At 43.7% G+C, this 25,469-nt stretch overlaps 1 protein-coding gene across 1 annotated transcript in view; it reads right to left on the reverse strand.

Annotated features, from left to right (window-relative positions):
* Positions 1–25,469, reverse strand: part of SLC16A2 (solute carrier family 16 member 2) — a 119,444-nt gene that overhangs the window by 10,999 nt on the left and 82,976 nt on the right. The window contains exon 2 of the mRNA XM_040999940.1: positions 1,941–2,085. Within this exon, the coding sequence (XP_040855874.1) occupies positions 1,941–2,085 (145 nt within the window). The remainder of the gene's footprint in view (positions 1–1,940; positions 2,086–25,469) is intronic.

Here is a 25,469-nt window from a genome sequence, read left to right on the forward strand (position 1 = left end):
TTATTAAAGGACAGAAATTAGACCTTCAGGCTGGAGTTTCATGGTAGGTAAAGCATAGCATTCAGTTCATAGTGCTGAGTAGTGTATCTCTTTGTAACTGAGCCCCAGAACAGGAGGCCCTCTTAGTTGGGCTTGCCAAATTCTCACCAGCTCTGCCTGTTCTCTGCCCTGTTCCATGTCATCCAAAGGCATCACAACACTGTTGAGACACCAGGAAGGATGACATGGATCTCTAACCACAACTAGGACCATTTTTCCACTGGACATGAAGCCAGCTAGAAAGTTTCTCGACTCCGAAGATGTCGTCACAGAAAGAGCAATTGGGCTAGGGTGGGGGCTAGGAGCTGAATAGCACACCTCCTCCAATGTGCCTCAACAGAGCTGCCAGAGGAAAACACCGCATCTAAGCTTTCCCTCCTGTAACCGAGCCCATGTGGATTGGAAGGGAAATGGGATCCGTATGTTGCTAATTTGTTTACACTTTTTTTCTGCTCAGTCTTACAAAACAAGCTTTTGCCATGTAGCACTGACACTAGAGCCACTTCTGAGGCATATCTCCTCCTTACAAGGAACCAGGCAAGGTTATGGTAAGTGAAGCCAACCACCACAGAGGGGTCTTAAAAAGGTTTGGAGTGGCTGCTCTGAAAAGGCTGACTAGGTCCCAGACAGGACATGGTTCTCCCGTGTGTCTGTTGAGTAGGATGGAACTAAGAAATTCCTACAGGTCGAATGCCAGTTCCACTGTGAATAGAACCTGAGACTAGGAGAGTCACAGCCTTCTCTGGGGAGCTGAGCTCACAAAATTAATCTCTGACAAGTTAACCCTGCCCCCACTCAAGATGTCACACTGGTAATTTCTGTGTCTCCAGGCTGGCAATGTCCCACATCAGTCCAGACAGATTGGAAGTAGGAGTAACATAACTTCCAACTCGTGTTTGGCAGAAAGTCAATAGCGTTCTTCAGGAATTCCATATTCCTCAAGCTGTGGTGTGATGTCATAATCTCCCCTACCCTGTATACATGTTTCTGCAGGGCTGGCAGAAAACATAAAGTGAACTTGTAGCTTGCTCCTTGCCTGACATCACCAAGATCTGTCAATGAGACCAGGGGAGCTAGAATTTGAGTTTTGCCTAGTCCTAGCTGACCTGTGGGCCTGTGCTGCAGAACATCCCCATTCCTGTGTGGATCTTTTTTTTAAGGCAGAGTACACACTGTGTGTGTGTGTGTGTGTGTGTGTGTGTGTGTGTGTGTGTGTGTGTGAGAGAGAGAGAGAGAGAGAGAGAGAGAGAGAGAGAGAGAGAGAAGAGAGAGACAGAGAGAGAATCAATCCTCCATCCCCCGGTCTACCCTTGTCTGTCTCTGCATTAACTAAATTAATGAAAATGAAAACCTTTGAAAAAAGAGAAAGAAATGCTTGACAGTCTTGGGCTCTGCTGATCTTAACCTAAGACTTATTGAAGATTCCTTGGATGCTAGGTGTTCATATGGGCTTACTCAAGAAGCTCATTCCTGGGAAGGAAAGCAAGGTTGTGAGAAGTATAGCACATTGAAGAGGACTAGAATGGTAGAGCTGGAAGGGACCCCTGATGTTACTGAAATTCATACCAAGAGAAAGAAATGGGACTCATTAATAGTTCCATAACCATCCAGTGGCCAGAACTGAACTTGGGCCCCGGCTCTATGTAGTACCAGACTGAGGCTCCTCCCCACTCTTTGGAACTCTTGAGTTTTCATTGGGATATTCCCCACCATGTGTCCCGGGATCCCTACCTAGGTGAGTCTTACTGGACCAGGAATCCTACGAGTAGAGCCTCTTAGGGATCTATGTGATTGGGGTCACCAAGGATTTGACAGTGACGAGTGTTCCTAGCTGAAATCCACAAAGAAGCCACCCCTCAACCTTGGGAAATGACAAATAGCCCCCACCCCCATAGCCTTACCTGGTGAAGGAGCTGGTATGAAGGCCAATGTAAGCAACAGCAGCCCCTGCCGTGGCTGTAATTCGACAGCCCAGACGGTCAGTGAATATACTCACAATGGGAGAGCAGAAGAAGATCATGCCCATCGCCAGAGCTCCCACCCATGCTGCAGAGAAAAGTAGAACAGAGACTTTGGCTTAATATGATGCCTGGGGCTGCAGTTGGTCTCTCAGTTCTCTGGTCTTTCAGAAAGGGCACTGCTTTGGTCTTCACTGCCAGCCTGTTAGTCCCCAGTGGTCAAAAGATTAATGCAAGCCAAGGCTAAATAGAAAGCAGGGGAGGAATCCAGCAGAGGGGACAGATTTGGAAAAGGCAGTATTTCAGTCCCTTCCATGGACACTAAGCCAGATCCTAGCCTTAAGCTCTCGGCTACTTGGCTTCAGATGCAAGAAGCATGCAAATTGAGCTTTCAGGAGCTAAGATCAAACTTGCCACAGCTGCTAGAACAACTTTCTGAAGATGCTAAGATGCAGAGCAGGGAAGTCATAAGCAAAAAGCCTCCTGGAATTGTATCAGAATATAGGACAGATTCAGAGGCCACCTCACAATTTCTAAGGGTGATGTGACCCTCAGCCTGAATGGAATCTTTCATTAGAGCCAGGTTTTGGCAAATTCTGGCTCAAAACTCGAATAAAGAGAGTTTATCCTGTTTTTAAAGAGTCTGAAATGTCTTTAACACTTCTCACTAGGGAGGAAGAAATTGACCCTTTTCCTTAGATTCTTCTGGTCCATCTCCCTTTGCTCAGCCCTACCAAGGAAAGTCCATACTTTTTTGTTTGAAGGCTTGGACTCAACTTTTTTTTATGTAAAAAGGCTTTATTGAGGGGATGTTGGTTCTATTCAAACAGGCCGAGCCCCGTGTTGTCGCCCGACTCCTCCTCCACTGCCACGGGGGCCAACCTGGCAGCCAGGACCGTAGAGCCCAGGGCAGTAGACAAGGCCATGGCCCCACTGGCAGGTACACTGACCAGCTTGCCAATGCCCTTGGGGCCCAACTTTAAGGCTAAATAATCTTTGTTCCTATAGCCTTCCTAACAATAATTACTTTCATTCTTAAAACTTTAATGTTTACTTAATAAAAAATGTTTGGGACCTGGCATGGTGGCGCACTGGTTAAGGTCCTCGCCTTGAAGGTGCCAGGATCCCATATGGGCGCTGGTTCCTATCTAGCTCCCTGCCTGTGGCCTGGGAAAGCAGTCGAGGATGGCCCAAAGCTTTGGAACCCTGCACCCGTGTGGGAGACCCGGAAGAGGCTCCTAGCTTTGAATTGGCTCAGCTCCAGCCGTTGCGGCCACCTGGGGAGTGAATCATCGGTTGGAAGATCTTCCTCTCTGTCTCTCCTTTCTGTATATCTGCCTTTCCAATAAAAATAAAATGTCTTAAAAAAAAAAAGAATAAAAAATGTTTGTTACAAAGCTGAAGGGATTTCAAACCCATGCAGGCCTCTGGGTTGGATGGAGAGGGATGGGGTGGAGGCGGGGGGGTGGTGGTGTGACTATGGGGAGGATAGCTGCTGTGCTACTTCTTACTGCTGGATCACATCAGCACCAGGGGGACAGAGCTGTCATGCCAGGGACCCCGATGGAAGAGGGGGAGAATATCCTGAGGGTGTTACTTGAGCATCTCGATTGTTCTGAGTATTCATTGTGTCAGGTGTGAACTAACACTTCCCATGTTTGCTGGCTCTCCATGTCTGTATCAATATGCCTATAGCCTTAGGTGTTTGCTGGAAAACCTGGCATGTAGCACTGTTCAATCTGCTCTTCTTTCCATCTTTTGGTGTGGTACTCAAGCTTCTCTGTTAAATCAGAAAGGTTGGCTTTCATGCACATCCTGATATGTTATCTATCTTTACATGGAGTCAGCAATGGTAGTGGCCCAGTCCCATAGCACATGCTCTGAGCCTGGACCATGTGATGGTCCCTGAGGTTAGAGATTGGGTGGAGTGATCCTATTGGGCTCACTCCTAAGAACCCCTGCTAAACTTGTCCCCGGATCAGCCTCTAATGTGTGCCAGAGTGCTGTAGCCCAGCCCAGTCCAGCCCAGTCTGCTTCCAGCCCCAGCCTCCATGTGTGCTAGTGGGTACTGTGTCCTTGTCATTGAGACCCCCTAATAATCCCCAAATCCTTGCTTGTACTGGCAGGTACTGTGGCTTAGTCAGGGAGACCCCCAAGAAATCCTACCAGTAATACCCCCAAGCCCCAGCTCTCACATTGAGCTAGTGGGTGCTGCAGCCTAGCCTGTCCCAATCTACTCCAGTTCTGTCTTGCACATACCAGCAGGTGCTGCAGCCTAGCCCAGTCCACTGTGGTCTAGTTGGAGAGACCCCCCAAGGTTCCCTCCCTGCCCCCAGATCCAGCTCTTACGTGCACCAGTGGGTGCTACAGCCTAGCTTAGCTGGCAGGCCTGCCCACAGACCTAGCTAATCATTCTTACCAGGCCCACCCCAGACCCAACTGCCACGTGCAGCAGTGAGTACTGTGGCCTACCCTGGCCCAGCACACCCCCAAGTCCTGGCTCTTACACATGCCAGTGGGTATTGCTGCCTAGTCATGGAGACCCCTAAGAATCTCATCCTGGCTTGCCCCCAGACCCAGCCCTTGTACACATCACCAGGTGCTATGAGGGAGACCCATAGGAGCACCCACCAGAACCACTTTCTCACAAGCTTGCAGATGCTGCTGCCTAGCCCAGCCTTATTTGTCCCCAGACCCAGCTCTTGTGCAAGCCAGCGGGTGCTACGCCCTGGCCAAGAGACCCACAGAAAACTCCCACGAGGCCTACCCTGGATCCTGGCTCTCATGTGGGCTAGCAGGTACTACGGCCTGGTTTGTGCTATGGCCTGGTTTAGCCTATCCCCAGCTCCAGTATTCATGAATGCCTGTGGGTGTAAATGACTTGATCTAGGAAGAGTCCAAGTTCCCTCATCTGGTTTGCCATCAGATCCAGCTCTCTTGTGTATCTGTGAGTACAGTGGCCTATCCAGACCTGCCCACAGTCCCAGTCCCCATACTCATCTGAGGGTACAGTAGTTTGATCAGAGAGACTCCCCAGGTGTGATGATACCTGTTCCCTCCCAGCTATCTCCATGGCCTGTGAGTACATTGGCCTGGCCCAAGGAAGCCCATAGCAAGCGTTCATTAATAGCATCTCAAACAAGCCCTCAGCAGCCCTATTCTGGTTCATCTCCATTCTGGTGAGCATTTCACCAAGACTCCTATGAATGGACCGGGACCAATAGGGTCTGCTAGTGACAGTCTGCCATGGACCTCACTCAAAAATTATTTTCTAAACTCTCCTCTTTAACTCATTCAAAGTCATCCCTTCCACCCTACTCCCTATCCCTCCTCACCTCCAGACAATGACTGATCCACTTTCTGTCACCTGGGCGGGGCACTGGGGGCCAGCTTGTGGCTGGCTTCAACTGTGGAGCCTAAGTGGGCCAGAGGCACACATGCGTGAGGAGTGAGGTCATGGGCTTGTCCACTGCCTATGTCTCTTACTTCAGTGCCAATTAAATTTCTCAGATCCTTGCTTCCCAGGGCCCTCTCCTGAACCATAACTGCCTGGCTCACAAAATAGTAGAACAGCAGGAGACCTGGACTTTTCTTTTTTTTTTTTTAACTAGTCTCATCCTTACACTGCAATTTCACCTGTTATTAGTTCTATGACGTTGAGAACCCACACAGCGCTTCTCAAACCCTCAGCGTTCTAATTTATGAAATGGGGATTAAAATTCCTGCTAAGCCTTACTCAAAGTTTCTTTTAAATGATGATCAGATGTAATTACATATATGATTGTAAATATCAACTACTGTGCCATCTTAAAAAAACAGTGCAAAAAGTTTTGTAACTTCTAGCAGAAAGTATAGGAAAAATATTTCTGATCCATAAGAAAAAAAATGATGCATTTGATTACATCAAAATTTAATACTTCTGCTGCTTACAAAAGAATTACGGATAGCAAAAAGGCAAGTTTCGACTGGGAAAAACATTTGCAATGCACATATGTGACAAAACAATATTCCACATACAAATGTGAGTTAACACCTCAATTTGAGGAAGCAAATTATCCATTTTAAAATATAGATGCAAGACTTTGACATCACACACTATGGTTGGTAATTAAGTACATGAAATGGTATTCAAACCCATTAATCACTTGAGAAAGGCAAGCTAAAGTCATGGTGGGATACCTGTTACACACTAAAAGGGCTTTTAGAAATAGCAACAACTAGTATGGGAAAGGATGTAGAAAAATTGAAATCTGATACTCTCATGGCAGGAATGCGAAGAGGCACATAACACTTTTGAACATATTTTGGCAATATTATGCAAAGTTAATCATACATTTACTATACAACCACTGAAATCCCACTCAGAATAAATGCAAAGTGATGATAAAAGCCTGTACTTATACAACTAAACCAGCTTTTTTTTTTTTTTCAAAATTTCCAAAACCTGGCAATAACATAGGCCTAGCAAGTGGACAAACGAATGTGTTACATCTTAATACAATGAAATACAACCCAGCCATAGAAAGGAACAAACTTCAAAAAAACCCTAATAACGAAGATGAAATTTATTGGCTATTGGGATCTGAAATTCACATATACTTCTAGTTTCAGATGGGGCTCAATGAAGTTGTTTTAAAAGTGTCTTTAAGATTTGATTGCTGGGCTCAGCGCAGTGACCTAGTGGCTAAAGTCCTCGCCTTGGAAGTGCTGGGATCCCATATGGGCGCTGGTTCTAATCCTGGCAGCTCCACTTTCCATTTAGCTCCCTGTTTGTGGACTGAAAAAGCAGTGGAGGACGGCCCAAAGCCTTGGGACCCTGAACCTGTGTGAAAGACCTGGAAGAGGCTCTGGACTCCTGGCCTCGGATTGGCTCTCTCCAGCCATTGCAGTTGCTTGGGGAGTGAATTATCAGATAGAAGCTTTTCCTTTCTGTCTATCCTCCTCTATATATCTGACTTTGCAATAAAAAAAAGTAAATCTTTAAAAAAATATATTTGATTGCTTTCCAACTGTTATAATTTTTTAAGATTTATTTTTAATTTTTATTGGAAAGATATACAGAGAGGAAGATCTTCTGTCCATTGATTCACTCCTCAAGTGCTCACAACAGCTGGAGCTGAGCCAATCCGAAGCCAGGAGCCAGGAGCCTCCTCCAGATCTTCCACGTGGGTGCAGGGTCCCAAGGCTTTGGGCTGTCCTCCACTGCTTTCCCAGGCCACAAGCAGGGAGCTGGATGAGAAGTGAGGCTGGCGGGACTAGAACCGGTGCCCATATGGGATCCCGGGCGCGTGCAAGGTGAAGACTTTAGCCATTAGTATACCATGCTGGGCCCAACTGTTATAATTTTTGATGTGCTAGTTTATTCTCAGCCTTCACAAGGATCCAGAAGTTTCTCTCATCTTTAAAATCAATGACAAAACAACAGCATTTCTTCCCTTTAAGTCTGGCCAAGTCCTGAGACTCTAAATGAACCTTCTTAGGTCACATTCTGACATCCAAACCAGGAGCTATAGTTTGCATCCAGGCCTGTTACCCATTTCACTCCTAGGCAGAAGCTAAAATCCAAAAGGAAATGGAGGTACTGTACCAGTAAAAGGGGGTAAAAAGTGTGCGAAGGCCATAATGACAAATGGCCAACATAGGCTTTTCTGTAGAATGCATATGCTCGTGGTGACCTATCTGGGAAGAATTCCAGATATGAATTACCATACACCCCTAAGACTCATCCTAGTGTAGACTTTCTGATGCAGAACAAGATTTCTTGTGCTAGTAAAGACTTTCTCAAATCCGTCCTGTTGTAGGAAGGCTACTGAATATGAATGCTTAGATGCCGTTTTAATCATTCCTGAGCCCTGAAGGCTGAATCTGCATAGTCAAAGGGCTTCTACTCACTGTGAGTCCTCTAGTGCTGAGTGAGTTTTGTAGGAAAACTGAAGGCTTATCTGCACATTTTACCAAAACAAGGCTTTTCCCCATGGATGAACGCCATAATGTTGGCTAATATTGGAAATACTTGCCAAAGCATTTGCCACACTCATTACACACATCATTTCTCTACAATGCAGATTCTCTGCTAATGTCAGAATTACTAGTGAAATTATTTCTTTTTTTTTTTTAAGATTTATTTATTTATTGGAAAGTCAGATCTACAGAGAGGAGGAGAGACAGAGAGGAAGATCTTCCGTCCAGTGATTCACTCCCCAAGTGAGCGCAATGGCCGATGCTATGCCGATCCAAAGCCAGGAGCCAGGAACTTCCTCTGGGTCTCCCACAGGGGTGCAGGGTCCCAAGGCTTTGGGCCGTCCTCGACTGCTTTCCCAGGCCACAAGCAGGGAGCTGGATTGGAAGTGGAGCTGCCAGGATTAGAACCGGTGCCCATATGGGATCCCGGGGTGTTCAAGGTAAGGACTTTAGCCGCTAGGCCACGCCGCCGGGCTCATAGTGAGATTATTTCCATGGCCTGTCCTTCTGTGGATTCTCTGATGGCTGATCAGATTTGTGTTATCCTGAAAGGCTCTCCCACATGCCTCACACTGATAGAGTTTCACTCCAGTGTGTATCCTTTGGTGCCAGACTAATGAGGCATTGCCATTTAAGGCTTCTCCACTCTCATGACACTCCAACAGTTTCTCTCCAGTGTGAATTCTCTGCTGTCTAACATAGTAAGAAAAATAGCTAGAGGATTTCCCACACTCTTCGTGTTTGAAAGGTTTCCTTACAGAGTGGGTTCTTGGAACCAATCCTTGAATATTTTCACTGTGGAGATTTCCTTGTGCTTCTCCGGTTCACATGCGTTTGCAAAGTCAGTTCTCTGAGGACACTGTTCACCAGCCACCATCTCTCTGAGTCTACGTTTTCCTTGTGCTGGTGTGGACTAGCCGGCAGTATCAGTCTCAGCTTCTTTACAGAGATCTCTAGTTCTCTTTGCAGGGGCCCTTCTGTACTGTGGAGTCACAAGGTCAAACCTCTCTCTCTCTCTCTCTCATTCTCTCTCTTTCTCAAAGTAAGATCAGGGCAGGTTTGGGAACTAGATACCCCAGCATGCTCAGGATCCCATAGTTCTACAGCATCACACTTCTGTATAGGGCCCTCAGTGCATAAGGCCCAAGTATATAGCCACATCCTTGATGGTCACCATCTCCTCGGGAAACAAAGAAAGAGGGAATAGACTATTGACAGAAGCAACAACTTGGACACTTTTCAAAGGCATTATGCTAAAAGAAGGAAACCAGACCTGAACGATTCTGCTTATAGGAAATCTGGGAGAAATGCAAAACTGTGGGAGCAGAAAAGCAAATTGAGTGGCCGAAGAGGGTTGGGTTGGGGAGAACTGACTACAGAAGAACATGAGAGAACTCTTTGAAGTAATAGAATGTTATGGCTGTTGATTGTGATAATGGTATTCTTTTTCAAAACTCATGAAACTGAGCAATATAAATTATATCTCATATGTATCTTAAAATATTGGTGTCCCTTTTTATGAATCATTGTTAGAGGACCACTGTTTTTTTTATTTTTAAAATTTTATTTTTGATGATGTTTACATAGTTGAGAAGGATGCATACCATGTGGACCACCAATTAGGGTGGGAAGGGTCAAGGAATAGGGGAAAGTGCAGGAGACATCTGGTTCCAATTTTCTTTTTCTTCTTCCTGTATCTGGGGAAAGGCCAAAGCCAACTTGAAACTCAATCTGAGCCTTCCCTGTAGAAGGCAGGGAGTCGATGACTGTCTCCCAGGGTGCATATTATCAGGAACAGAGCCAGAACTCGACCCCTGACATGCCAATATCGGATGTCCCAGGGAGTGTCCTAACCGCCATGCCAAAGGTTTGTCCCTTAATCTCATGCTCTAGCAGGCCTTTTCTGACATCATGCCAAAAAGAGATGACACCTCCTGGCAGTCCAGGTTCCCTGTTGAGCTTGCATTGACACTAAGGGGCAGACTGTCTTGTTAGTGCTGATCAGCGTGAAATATGTTCTAAATCCCCGCGAGGCTTCTTCTGATACTTTACTGGTTGGGAGGGGTAGGAATCCCTTGTTACTGTTTCCTATGTGGCCTCAGCTGACACTACGCTGAGCAATGTGAAGTCTTAGTGTCCTACTTGGCCTTCACTGACACCACCTTGGCACCTCCCCAGGAACCAGAGGGGTAGTCAGAGGTCACAGTCTGGCTAGGGTGAAAGTCCAGGCTCCCTGTTGGTCTCCACTGACACTGTGGGAGAGTGGGCAGGACTTTCACCACTGAGAGGGGAGGAAATTCCTGGCTTCCTGCTCAGTTTTCTCTGCAAGGCATGAGGCAAGTTGGTGCACCTTATTAACAGCTGGAAGAATATAGAAGTCTAGGCTCCCCACAGGCCTTTGCTGAGTGAGGCTGAACAGAGCACATTTCCGCCTACATTGCTTGGTGTCTGAAAGGTTTCTGTCTTGCTAGGATGCCCCTTCCCTGGTGCGTCCACTGAAGATATCAGGTTTGCATTGGGCTTTTTGCTGCTGTTGCCATTGGCGTTTCTAGGTTGCTGACTTATTCCAGCCCGGGAGCAGATATAGGATGCAAAAAGGAAACCCCGGTAACTAATTATTGTATTGTTCCTTAGGCCCCCAAGTCCCAAGTTCATCTTCATCCTTCTCTTCACCTTTGAGTATTCTTATACCTGTCTTTTTTATTTTTTTTGTATTTCATTTTATGACATTGTTTCATAGGCTCTGAGGTTCTCCCAACCCCTCCCTGTACCCTTCCCCCATGGTGGATTACTCCACCTTATTGCTCTTATTACAGTTCAAATCCAGTCATGCTTCCTTCATTGCAAGCATGGACCATACATAGAGTCCAGCCTCTTATTGTCCAGCTGAATTCAACAGTTTCTTGGGGAGACCATCTCTGGTCTAAAAGCAGAGCTGGCAGAATATTGTCCCGACCAATTAAAAGCCATTACGTAACATCAACAGCAGTTTACAACATTATGGGGTTAATTGACATGGTATTGAGTGACCAATATGTTAGAAAATGCAAGTTCTTAACCACATCCTGTGACTATTTCATTGACATATCAATTTTAGTTTGTATACAACCGGCTTCTACCCACCTTAAAATGGCTATAGGATACTATTCAGCTGACTCATGTCTATTTTCATCTCAGTATTTAGCTGTTTATTGTATGGTAGCATAATTTTTACTGAACTTGGCAGATTTTAGGATAGTCCAAACTGGCTTATAACTTTAACAAGGCATATGTCAACAGTTGAGGCACAGAACAGTTTTAGGAGGGGTGTGCAGAGAAATCCTCAATACCTTAGTGAGGAGTAACTTATTTTCGTGTCCTACCTAGTAAGGTATATGGGAGTCCCTGCTGACTGTTTCCTGTCTGGTTCTAAGCTTTCCTTGTTGTTCTTTCTATTCTATTTTGTTGTTGTTTTGTTTTGTTTTGTTTTGTTTTTTTGGGGGGGGCTCCGGGGCGACCTTGATGGTCATTGCAAGAGAGGGTAGGGATCCAAAGTTGGAACTAAGTAAGGACCAGAGAAAGCTCCTCTCCCTAGACCTGAAGGGAGTTTACTGTTCTGTTTCTGCAGACCGCTCAGGGCTCCTGGCTGTTGTTCCGATGACATTGGATCCTGTGAGGAAGAATTTGGGCTTCTTCCATCCCATGTGGGAGATGGGAGTGGGTGACCTCAGAGTTCTCGGCCTCCGACGGCACTCCAATTCCCCATGGCCTCCTTGGCAGTTGGAATTCAGTCCTTGGTGCCCATACTGATAGTCCTTGGTGAGGATCCGGGAGTCTTCAGGGTTGCAATACAAGCCTCCTCCTGCCCACCTGTTGCACTCTGGGGTCCCCCCTGCTCTGTGCATATGACTTCCTATTAAGAGGTTGTCAGGATCGCTCTTGATTTCCCCAGTATGTCTTTGTAGTTTTACTATTGCCTAATGCTGATTCGAGTCTGTTGTGTATAAGTTACCTGTTATGTTCTTGATAAGTTATACTTCACGTCTTCCTCACACAGTCTAGGGAGATGGAAGATTTCTCTGCTCTCCCGCCCCATTACTGAGAAACATAGGGTCTTAAAAGTGCATAGGTTTGGCAATTCTTTGATGTAGATCATGAGTAGTCTGACTCACATTGATTGTTGGTTCTTTGATTACATCACAATATCTTATTGCGTGTAATACAGGCTGTTGGAGGTTGAAATAATATTACAATTTACACGTACTATTTTTCAGATTGACATCATTTCATCTTAAATTAAGGCAAACATGTGATATCTCACCTTTTGGAATTGGCTCATTCCCCTTAACATAATGGTTTCCAGTTGGGACCATTTGGCCACAAAGAAATGCATTTTATTTTTGTTTGTTTGTTTTTAATAGCTGAGTAGTATTCCATGGAGTAAATGAACCATAGCTTTCTTATCCAGTCTTCTGTTGATGGGCATTTCGGCTGCTTCCAGGTTTTTGCAATTATTGATTATGCTGCTATGAGCATAGGGGTGCATATAGGTTTTTCGTGTAACAGGTGTTTTGGATATATTCCTAGGAGTGCTATTGCTGGATCGTATGGTATGCAGATTTTTAGTTGTTTGAGTGTTCTCCATACTGATTTCCATAGAGGCTGCACCAACCTGCATTCCCACTAGCAGTGGGGTAGGGTTCCCTTTTCCCCACATCCTTGCCAGCCAGTGTTGTTAGTGTTTTTTTGTATGTGAGCCATTCTTACTGGCATTAGGTGGTATCTCATTGATGTCTTAATTTGGATTTCCCTTATTGCCAGGGAACTTGAGCATTTTTTCATGTTTGTTTGCCAGTTGGATTTGTTCCTTTGTGAAATCTCTGCCCATTTCCCATGCTCATTTCTTGAGTGGCTTGTTTGTTTTGGTGTTTTGGTTGTTCTGGAAATTTTTGTATATTCTGGAGATTAGCCCCCTATCACCTATGTAGTGTGCAAAGATCTCCTCCATTCTGTGGGTTGCTTTTTTTACTTTGTTAATTGTTTCCCTTGCTGTACAGAAGCTTCTGAGTTTGATGTAGTCCCATTTGTTTATTTTGGACTTGATTGCTATTGCTTTTGGTGTTCTTTTTAGGAAGACAAGGCCTACCCTAAATCTTGCAGGGTGTTTCCAATGTTTTCTTCCAAAAGTTTGAAGGTTTCTGGATGTAGGTTTAGGTCTTTTATCCATTTAGATTTGATCTTAGTGTATGGTGAAAGATGTGGGTCTAGCTTTTTGTTTCTGCAGGCTATTAAACACTTGTCCCATCAGCATTTATTGAAGAGACCTTCCCATTTGCATGGATTGTCGTTTGTCTTTTTGTCAAAGATTAATTGGCTGTATTTGCGTGGGTTCCCTTCTGTTGTTTCTATTCTGCTCTAATGATCCTCCTCTCTATCTTTGTGCCAGTATCAGGCTGTTTTGATAACCACTGCCCTATAGTGTGTCCGAAGGTCTGGGACTGTGATTCCCCCTGTTAACTTCCTATTCTTCAGGATGGTTCTAGCTATTCGTGGTTTTTTTGTGTTTCCAGATGAACCTTTGTATCATTTCTTGTAGTTCTATGAAGAATGTTTTGGGTAGTTTGATTGGGATTCCGTTGAATGTATATATTGCTTTTGGTTGTATAGACATTTTGACAATATTGATTTTACCTATCCAGGAGCATGGGATGTTTATCTTTTGAAGTTCTCCTAAATTTGTTTTTTAAGCTTATTGTAGTTTTCTTCAAAGAGGTCTCCTATGTTTTTGGTGAGGTTTATTTCTAGATACTTCATGCTCTTCTCTGTTATTTTGAATGGTACCCTGCTGGTTAGAACTTTTTCCATCTTGGGGCTGTTTGGATACACTATGGCTGTTGATTTTTGTTCATTTATTTTGTACCCTGCCACTCTACTAAACTCTTGTTTAAGTTCTAGCAGTCCCTATATTGAGTCTCTTGGTTTTCTATGTAAAGGATCATGTCATCTGCGAATAGTGAAAGCTTGACTTCTTCGTTTCCCATTTGAATTCCTTTGATTTCTTTATCTTGTCTTATGGCCTCTGCGAGTACCTCTAGAACTATATTGAATAGCAGTGGTGATAGCAGGCATCCTTGTCTTGTTCCAGATCTCAGTGGGAAGGGTTCCAGTTTTTCTCCATTCAGTATAATGCTGGCATTGGGTTTTTCATATATAGCTTTGATTATGTTGTGGATTGTTCCTTCTATGCCTACCCTGGTTAGGGTTTTTAGCATGAAGTGGTGTTGAATTTTGTCTAAAACTTTTTCTGTGCCAATTGACGCAATTATGTGATTTTTGTTCTTCAGTTTTTGGATGTGGTGTATTACATTTATGGATTTCTGAATGTTGAACCATCCCTGAATTCCAGGATGAATCCTACTTGGTCCGGATGAATGATCTGTCTGGTGCTTTTTGAATTTTATTGGCTAGGAGTTTGTTGAGAATCTTTGCATCAGTGTTCATCAGGGAGATCGGTCTGTAGTTTTCCTTCTCTATTAGTTCTCTCTCCAGTTTTGGGATTAAGGTGATGTTGGCTTCATAGAATGAGTGTGGAAGGGTTGCTTCCTTTTCCATTGTTTTGAAGAGTTTGTAGAGGATTGGGGTTAGCTCTGCTCAGAATGTTTTGTAGAATTCCGCAGTGAAACCATCTGGACCTGGGCCTTTCTTTGTTGGGAGATCATAACTCACCAAGTTTCACATTGGGTGCTGCCTTTCCTTTCTTTCTTCTTCTGGCTGTCCCTCTAAGCTGTGTGGATCTTCTTACTTCAGCGATGTCCAGGGACCTTCCCACTCTTCTCTCTGCAATTCTATGCCTCCTGGTTTGTTCCTCCACCTGGATCAGTCCCTCTCTCTCTCCGCACTCCACCCTATACCAGTTCTTCACAGTCAGCCATCTTGCCTAAGTCCCTCTTATACTTGATTTATAGTTAATGTCCAGCATTTTTATCTGTACGGCATGAAATCAAAAGGAAAAAAATGTGCTGATACAGTTTTTAAAATGCTAAATGTATATTTTTGAAATGAAACCATTCATGTGTGGTACAATTCAACAACTAATTAAAATTCTTTTTTAAAGTTTATATTATTTATTTGAGATGCACAGTTACAAACAGAAAGAGTGAGGGAGAGATAAAGAAAAAGACCTTCCATCTGCTGGTTCATTCCCCCACATGGCTGCAATGCTCAAGGCTGGGCCAGACCAAAGCTAGGAACTTATGGGTCTCACACATGAGTGGCAGCAGTGCAAGCTGCTTTCCCAGGCGTAAGTAGGGAACTTTACTGGAAGTGGATCTGCGGGGACTCAAACCAGCACCCACTTGAGATGCTACTTTTGTTAAGCAGTGGCTTAGCCTACTATGCCAGAGTGTTGGCCCCAATTAACATTCTTTTTGATGGAAACATGTGGCCATTCCACAGGCATTGAGAATGTTGAATGAGTGACAAGTGGCTCATGACTTCAAGGATCTCATGATACAATAGAAAACACATTTTTTAAAAACAAGGCAATAAAAATTTTGAATCCTATGGTTAACAACCAGAATAAAAATTTCTACTTAAAGATTTACAAAGAAGTCAGACACCTGAAATGAATGAGAACGTGCTATCTCAAAGGAGGCAAAGGTAATCTAGTCAATATATTCATTACTACAGAACAGAATGAAAAAAGAGAAACTACTTAAAAGATTGTTAGTGAGATATTTTACCAAAGGAAATTTAGTAAGAGAAAATAGTCAAGTAAGGAATGCAGGAGGAAAAAAAAGCCAAGAGTCACAATAGTGACGGTGATGAAATCATATTGATTAAAATGGAATGTTATTGATAACTTTCACCTTCCTTTTTAATTTAATTTTTTATTACTCATTGCAAAGGTTAGAGGATTGCAGACCTATATGGGCCACTGGCTGGAATGGGGGAGATTGGGGAAGGGGAGCATGAAAAAAATATGTCCATGGCAGGATTGAGGGGTAGAGGGTGGGTGACTCCTTGTTCTCAGGTTGCATTACTATAGACGGATGGTGGGGTGGACAGAGATGCCACCTCAGAGAACTTTGTGGAGGGGAAGCATATCCTAAGGGTGTTACTTGAGTGACAGATGGATAAGACTGACCTAAAGCAGAGATATGACCCCCCAGTATTTGGTCCTAAGCTCGCTCATCTACAGGCCTTTTATCACCGGCTGAGGCTTTCCCTTTATTGGCTGTGGCTATGCCCCCTACTTCATCTTGATTGCTCTAAGACATTGTTGGCTTCATTGTATAAGAGGTGACTTGTTCCATCTGTCCTCACAGGGCTCTTCATTGTAAGTTATAAGGTCTGGTTGTTGTCCACCACAACCTCAAACTGTTCACAGGCCTAGGTGCTTTCTGTAGAACTTGGCCTGAAGAATTGTGCCACTTGCTTTTCTGTCTACTCTTTGAAGAGTTATTTGAGGTCTCCTTTTGGCTTAGAGCAAGTGTCTTGTCTTTCATGTGCATCTGAGTATGTTTTTTATCCTTTCTCTGAAGTCAGTAACAGAGGTGGCCCAGTCTTGCAACATGTGCTCCAAGGTCAGAACACATGTCTATGGAATACTTCTTGAGATCAGGGATACTGCTGGTCACGTAGTTCAGGGGGTCAACTCCCAACCAGATTACCCAACCCAGCCCACCCCCAACCCCAGTTCTTGTGCTCCTCTGCAGATACTGCAGCCTAGTCTAGATCACCACCTGCCCTATCTCCAGCCTGGCTGAGGGGGTCACTTCCTGATCCCCCACTAGACCAGCTCCTAGCCCCAGTTTCTGCAAGTGCTATCAAGTGTAACTGCCTGGACTGGCCCATGCTCAGCCCTGGCTCTCACATACATCAGTGGGTATAGTGATTCAGTAGGTGAGACCCCTTGTACCCCTGCTTGGCCATTTCCCAGACCTGACTTCATGTGCGCCAGCAGACGAAGCAGCCTGGCCCAGCCCACCCCCAGCATCATGCCTCAAATGCATCAGCAGGCACTGCAGCCCAACTCAGCTCACTCCCAGACCTGACTCTCTCACTCACCAGCAGGTGCCTTGGTCTGGTTGAGGCGACCCTCCAGTACATACCAGGCTTGTCCCCACACCTAGCATTCATACATGCTGGCAGGTCCTGCACCCTGTCCCAGCCTCCTTCCAGACCTGGCTCTCATGCATGCATGCCAGAGGAACTTTCACCTTTCTTGCACTGAGTTTCCATTTTTTTGTGTGTGTAAAATTCAAGGAGTGGGTAAAATTTTGCTAGAATTCTGACAGTACTTGGACTCAAAGTTAGGAAGTTTCTATTGCTTTCCCATGATTACTCTTTCTTTCATATGGGGAAGCAGCTGAGATGAAAAAGAGTTGGGGAGTAGATATCAACATGAAATATACAGAACCATCTTTTACACAAACTTGAAAAAAAAATCACTTTCCATCAGAAAGAGAGCATTATTTTCTTTTTTTTTTTAGTAATTGTTTTATTTTGATAATCTTCACATAGTTGATCAGATCACAAAGGATCAAGGGCTACAGGAAAGTGGGTAAGTCTATTGTTTCCACATTATTATATTTTGTCTGTATCTGGGGTAGTGGGGGAGATAAAGGGAGAAGCCCCACCCAGCCTCCCACTCATCCCAGGTTACTGATGTGGGGCATGAAGAGCATTATTTTCACCCCACAGCTTCACTGAGGGCTAAGTGCCCATTTGTGACTAATAAGTTTCTGTTCAACAGAGCCCTAGATTTTCAGAACAATCTATATAAAAATTCATTATCTACTCATTTCATTGACTCATTCCCAAAGTTCTTTTCCAGCTCAATTACCACCTCCAGGTGAGTGAAATTTGACTGCCAAAGGCTTGTACTTAAAATGAGCATGAGATTTGTTATTCAGTAGGCACCCCCACCCCTTTCCTCTTCTAGGCACCTACAACCAGCTGGCCTTCTGTTGGGCCTGGGCAGTAAAAGGTCAGAACTCGAGTCTTTTCAGTTCTATCCTGGACCTACTGGCTCTCAAGACTCCTCATCCTCAAAGTCTTTTTACTCAAGTACCCAATTAGTGCCCTGGCTCTGTACCCAAGCACTCAGGCAAAGTACACTCTTTGAAGTACAGGGAGACCGCTCAGAAAAGAACTCAAATGTAAGACCAGATTCTTCTTTCCTTGGCAGCCAAAAGCCAAGCTTTCTGAGCTCTCCTTTTGAATTGAAAGAGGGAGAGAGGCTACTCTAAAAGCCAAACTTGCCAAATAAATTACAGGCTTTCACAGACTCTTGTTATTGAGGAGAACTAACAAGAGTTCAAATAAAGGACTGATGAAGCAAAAGCAAAGAGCCCTAATTTGGTAAGGGATAGATAGAAGAGAGATAAGGGAGAGTAATAAGGGAATAGAAATGGCTCCATTCAACAGCCCTGTTCTTGAATGTACGGTACAATTAAAGAATAACAACACAACAGCAATAACAACACAATAACAATGAAAGAATAGCACATAGTATTAAAAGGTTGTGGTCTAAGGCCACAATAAAAATACAAATTAATTAATTAATTAATCTTTAAAAAGCATCCGTAGAGCTTCAAAAATTCGGGGCTAGGGGAGGGGCTAGGGATGGGCAGACGCAACACCCTGATCTTCCTTGGGGACGGAGATACTGAGGTGACAGGACACCTAGTGTCCATTCTGTCTGTGGCTGACCAGGAGAGTGACCTCTAGTTGAACTTCATGCATTAACCATTTCCCTAGCCTTTGTCAAGGCTCAGACTTAAGTGCTATTCAGCTGTCTATCCAATGACCAAAGGCGACACTCTTATTCAGGGAAGCTGATTCCAAACTGTTTCCCATTTTCTGACACACACTATATTGAGAAGTTCTATCTTTGTGCTCCCAGTCTCCAAGTTAACTTACTTTAGTAGTTACTCACCACCCATTCATTGGTTATAGAATTCTATTCTAGATTTATAACAAGCTTTTATTTTAAAAAATTCAAAAGTACTTGCTCAAATTTTTTTTAAAAATTTTTACTGAAAAGGCAAATCTACAGAGAACAGGAGAGGAAGATCTTCCATCCACTGGTTCACACCACAGATGGCCGCAACAGTTGGAGCTGTCGCTCTGAAGCCAGGAGCCAGGAACTTCTTCTGGGTCTTCCATAATGGATGCAGGGACCCAAAGGCTTTGGGCCATCTTCTGCTGTTTTCCCAGGCCACAGGCACGGAGCTGGGTGGGAAGTGGAGCAGCTGGGACATGAACTGGCACCCATGTGGAATACAGGTACTTGCAAGAGGAAGATTAATCTGTTGAGTCACTGCACTGGCCCCTCAAAGTACTTCCATATTTGACTTCCCTTGTGTTTCTTTAATCTTTACTAGAATGTGGTGGCATTTTTCCTAGGGTCGTACAGCAGTACCGGAAAACTTATTTTCCAAGTGTCCAACATCTAAACAAATCAAATTTTTATCCATCTGTATTTTGTCTCAATACATGCCAATTTCGTTGGACACTTTTGAGTTTTAAAACTTTTCAAACCAAATAATCACTGAACATGTTAACGTATCAACCCTTTATTAGGTCAATTGGCCTCCTTCCTTCTGCAGCTAATGTTTATTTACTGTCATTTGAGAACCGGAAAATCTAGGCATTCATTCTTATTTTTTCAGATAGACTTAGACCTGAGAAAGATCCACAGTTAGTAGTATGCATGCCAGGTCTGAAAATATAAGCTGACTAATTTTTGTCCCAGTCCTTCAGGGGTAATTGGCCTCTGTTTAATGGCCCATGGACCATTATTATGGCATCTACTGGTTCTAGACAATGATCAGGTATCTACTTGTTAAGGAAAATCACAAGTAGTTATTTTTTAAAAAGATTTCTTTATTTTTATTGGAAAGTCAGATCAGATTTACAGAAAGAAGGAGAGACAGAATCCATCGGCTGGTTCACTTCCCAAATGGCAACAATGGCTGGAGATGAGCTGATCCAAAGCCAGAAGCTTTAGAACTTCTTCTACATCTCCCATGCAGGTGCAGGGTCCCAAGGCTTTGGACCATACTCTATTGCTTTCCCAGGCCACAAGCAGGGAGCTGGATGGGAAATGGAGCAACTTGGACATGAACCAGCAGTCATATGGGATCCCAGTGCTTGCAAGGTGAGGATTTAACCACTGAGCCATCACACAAGCCCCTCAGGTAGTTCTATGATTAAAAACCTACGAATGTTGGGAAAAACTATGAATTAAAACAGTTTCTTTTGTTTTCTTTGAGAAGACTGTCCCAACATCTATATTTCAAATTGTCAGACATCCACCTGACAAAGTGGACAGAAAAGGGGCCACAGAAAGCGACAGATAGACAAGAAATAATACATGCCCTAAAACACAGTTACTGATGACAGGGGCCTTATTAGAACTGTAGAATGCTAAAGACAAAAAGGACCCTTAAGAATGGGGGTGGGAAGCAGCTGGTGTCGTTGCATAGTACGCTAAGCCTCTGCCTACAGTGCCAGCATCCCTTATGTATGCCAGTTTGTGTCCCAGCTGTTACAATTGCAATCCAGCTCCCTGCTTATGACCTGGGAAAGCAGAAGAGGATGGCTCAAGTCTTCATCCCCTGCACCCACATGAAGGAAGTGGGAGAAGCTCCTGGCTTTGGAACGGCTCAACTCCAGCTATTTGAGGACATTTGGGGAGTGAAGGAGCAGATGGAAGATCTCTCTCTCCCTCTCTCTCTGTGACTCTGCCTTTCAAATAAAATATATTTTTTTAAAAAAGAAATATAAATTAGAGAAGAGGAAGTAAAACTTTGTGTTTACAAACAACATGAAGGCCTATTTGAAAAATTCAGGAGACATTACTAAAAAGCTACTAGAACTGGTAAGTGATCTAAGCAAGATCCCAATATATACAAAACCCAGTTGTATTTATGAATACTAACAATGAACAATTAAAACTAAAATATTTGCAATGCCCTAAAAATTTGAAATTTTATGGATCGATTTTATTTAAAATATGTATAACCTATATATTGAAAATTATAAAATGTTGCTGAGAGAAAAGAGAATAAACTGAAAGCTATCCCTTGTTAATGGATACAAAGATTCAACCTTAAGATGGCAATTTTTTTAACAAGTTTCTGTATATAGATACAAAGCAATTCTAATTAAAATCCCAGTGAAATTGGTGTCTTCCCCATAGTATTTGGCAAACTCAATCTTAGATTAATACTTAATTGAAAAGGGTATAACATTTAGGAAATAATTTTGGCAAGGAACAGAGCAACAACACTTATGTTACTTCATTTCAAGTCTTGCTATAATGTTATAGGAGTTAAGTGTGGTAATTGCTTAAAATAGACATTTGGATCAATTGAACAGAACAGAGTCCAACTAAGGGCCCACACACATATAGCTGGTTGATTTTTAACAAAGTTCCAAGACAATTCAACAGGGAAGGAACAGTCTTTTTCAACAAATGGTGCTGGATTAACTGTATATACACATGAAAAAGAAAGTTAACTCTATACCATATTCTAAACTTTACTCAAATGGTTCATAGACTTAAAGAGCTAGAACTATAAAGCCTTGGGACCCTGCACTTGCGTGGGACACCCTGAAGAGCTTCTGGCTCCTGGCTTCTGATCAGCTCAGCTCCGGTAGATGCGGCCAGTTTGGGAGTGAATCAGCGGATGGAAGATCTTCCTCTCTGTCTCCTCCTCTCTGTATATCTGACTTTACAATAAAAAATAAATGAATCTTTTAAAAAATCTAAAACTCCTAAAAAAATCAGGGAGAAGATCATGGAAAACCTAGACGATGTAAAGATTTCTTTGCATATTTGTGTATGTGCATTTTAAAAAGTTTCATTTATTCGTTTTGCAAAGAGAAAGAGGAAACAGATCTTTCCCCAGATGGCCGCAATGTTGTGCTCTGCCAAAGTTAGGTGCCCGGAATTCCAACTGGAATTCCACTTGGGGAGCACCTGGGCCATCTTCCAATGCTTTCCCAGGCAATTAGTAAACAGCTGGTTCGGAAGCAGAGCAGTAAGGATTCATTTGAACCAGCACTCCCATATGGGATGCTGCGATTGCAGGCGGAAGTTTAACCTTCTGGGCCACAATACCAGTCTCTGGCAAGGATTTCTTAGAGAACACAAGCAATGTAAAGTCTGGGGTGGGGTGGGGGAGGCTAACTTTATCAAAAGTTTAAAAATTTATTCTTCAAAGATATTTGTAAAAGAATTGAAGCACAAGCCACAGACTAGAAGAAAAACTTATTTGCAAGTTATATATCTGCTAAGAAGACGCATATCTAACAAGTGTGTGTGTGTGTGTGTGTGTATGTGTGTGTTTGCGCGTGTGTGGTAGGGTGCATGTGTACACACATCTGTGTGTGTATTCTTAAAAGTAAGAAAATAAAGAGCACAAAAATGAATGGACATGGACAAGTGTTTGGCTTAGTTCTTTTTTTTTTTTTAAAGATTTATTTTTATTATTTTTCCATCGGAAAGGCGGATATACAGAGAGGAAGATCTTCCGTCCGATGATTCACTCCCCAAGTGAGCGCAACGGGCTGATACTATGCCGGTCCGAAGCCAGGAGCCTCTTCCGGGTCTCCCACGCAGGTGCAGGGTCCCAAGGCCTTGGACCGTCCTGGACTGCTTTCCCGGGCCACAGGCAGGGAGCTGGAAGGGAAGCGGGGCTGCCGGGATTAGAACCGGCACCCATATGGGATCCCGGGCGTGCAAGGCGAGGACTTAACCACTTGCGCCACCGCTCCGGGCCCAATGGCTTAGTTCTTAGACCACCAATGAAGATGTTCATGTCCTACACTGGAATGCGAGGGTTTAGTCCTGGTTTTACCTTCCAGTCAAGCTTCCTGCGATATTGCACACTGTGGAGGCAGCAGGCAATGTCTAATGTACTTGGACTCCAGCCACCCATGTGGGAGTCACAGATTGAGCCCTGGCTCCCACTTCAGTGTGGCCTGGTCCTGGCTGTTGCATTTGAGGGGTGTTGCATTTGAGGGGTGAACCAGTGGCTGGAAAACTTTCTGTTCCCCTCTCTGACTCTGCCTTTCAAGTACAGCTTTTAAAAGAGCTTTACTTGAGCCCGGGATCCCATATGGCGCCAGGATCCCATATGGGCACTGGTTCTAATCCCGGCTGCTCCACTTCCCATCCAGCTCCCTGTTTGTGGCCTGGGAAAGCAGTCGAGGACAGCCCAAAGCCTTGGGACCCTGCACCCATGTGGGAGACCCGGAAGAGGTTCCTGGTTTCCTGGCTTCGGATCGGCGCAGAACCAGCCGTTGCGGTCACTTGGGGAGTGAATCATCAGACGGAAGATCTTCCACTCTGTCTCTCCTCCTCTATGTATATCTGACTTTGTATTAAAATTAAAATAAATCGTTAAAAGAAAAAAGCTTTACTTATTTCACTTGAAAGGCAGAGTTACAGAGAGGAAAAGAGAGAGAGCAGGGAGGGAGACAGAGAGATTCTCTGTTCTCTGATTTACTTCCCCAAGTGGCTGCAACAGCCAGAGCTGGGACAGTCTGAAGCTGGAAGCCAGAAGCCAAATGGGTAAAGAGGCCTATATGCTAGTCCCCCAATTTTTCATTGCATTTCATTTTATGACATCATTTCATCAGATCTGAGGTTCCCCCAACCCTTCCCTATACCCTCCCCACATGGTGGATTACTCCACCTTATTGCTCTTATTACAGTTGAAGCATGTACCATGCATAGAGTCCAGCCTCTTATTGTCCAGCTGAATTCAACAGTTTCTTGGGGAGACCATCTCTGGTCTAAAAGCAGAGCTGGCAGAATATTGTCCCGACCAATTAAAAGCCATTACGTAACATCAACAGCAGTTTACAACATTATGGGGTTAATTGACATGGTATTGAGTGACCAATATGTTAGAAATTGCAAGTTCTTAACCACATCCTGTGACTATTTCATTGACATATCAATTTTAGTTTGTATACAACCGGCTTCTACCCACCTTAAGATGGCTATAGGATACTATTCAGCTGACTCATGTCTATTTTCATCTCAGTATTTAGCTGTTTATTGTATGGTAGCATAATTTTTACTGAACTTGGCAGATTTTAGGATAGTCCAAACTGGCTTATAACTTTAACAAGGCATATGTCAACAGTTGAGGCACAGAACAGTTTTAGGAGGGGTGTGCAGAGAAATCCTCAATACCTTATTGAGGAGTAACTTATTTTCGTGTCCTACCTAGTAAGGTATATGGGAGTCCCTGCTGACTGTTTCCTGTCTGGTTCTAAGCTTTTTTTCTTGTTCTCTATTTTTAAAAGTTTTTTTTTTAAGATTTATTTATTTATTGGAAAGTCAGATATACAGGGAGGAGAGAGACAGCGAGGAAGATTTTCCATCTGATGATTCACTCCCCAAGTGAACGTAATGGCAGATGCTGTGCAGATCCAAAGCCAGGAGCCAGGAACTTCATCCGGGTCTCCCACACAGGTGCAGGGTCTCAAAGCTTTGGGCCGTCCTCGACTCCTTTCCCAGGCCACAAGCAGGGAGCTGGATGGGAAGTAGAATTGCCGTGATTAGAATCGGCGCCCATATGGGATCCCGGCGCGTTCAAGGCGAGGACTTTAGCCACTAGGCCATGCCGCCAGGCCCTATTTTTTAAAGTTTTAAAAATAAAAAAAAAAATGCTGCAGCTTGGTGTTGTGGCATATAGGCTAATGCTCTAACTGTGGTGCCAGCATCCCATAAGGATGCCAGTTTGTTTCCCAGATGCTCTACTTCCTATCCAGCTTTCTGCTTGTGGCCTGGGAAAACAGTGGAGAATGGCTCAAGGCACTTGGCCCCTGGACCCATATGAGAGAACTCCTGACTCCTGGTTCTGTGTTGCCTCAGCTCTGGCCATTACAGCCATTTGGGGAGTAAACCAGCAGATGGAAGAACTCTCTCTGTCTCTCCTATTCTAACTCTGCCTCTTAAAGTACAATAAATAAATCTTTTTAGAAAATTAAAAATACTGAAAAAGCTACATATTTTTACCATGGAAGAATTAAGAAACACTGAAAAGCACCAAAGCAAAAGAAAAATCCACAGCTCTGGTTACTTGGAGAGGAATATTTTTACTTCGATATGTATTCTTGCAGATTTTTTTGGTACATGTGTGTCTGTATAATTTTATCAAAGACTATATGTGTTACACGTGTCGCTTGAAATATGCTTATAGAATCCAACTGTGTTTTAGAGACCTCTCCATGTTAATTAACTAAACTTCCTCAAAAGTAGGGAAGGAGAAGAAGAAACTGTTGATACGTACAGCAACATGGATGAATAGCAAGCCAATCATGCCGAATGAAAGAAGACAAGCCCTGCCAAAAATATGTACATATGATCCTAGAAAACGTAGAATAATCTATAATGATAGAAAGCTTAGCAGTGGTTGGCTAGAGTTAGGGAGAGGTAAGGAGTAAGGTTGGAAGGATGAATTTTTTGATTTATTTTATAAATCCTTCAATTTATTTTAAGGT

The sequence above is a fragment of the Ochotona curzoniae genome, unplaced genomic scaffold (assembly GCF_017591425.1).
Source record: "Ochotona curzoniae isolate NIBS_2020 unplaced genomic scaffold, NIBS_Ocur_1.0 scaffold_1852, whole genome shotgun sequence".
NCBI classification, from domain to species: Eukaryota; Metazoa; Chordata; class Mammalia; order Lagomorpha; family Ochotonidae; genus Ochotona; species Ochotona curzoniae.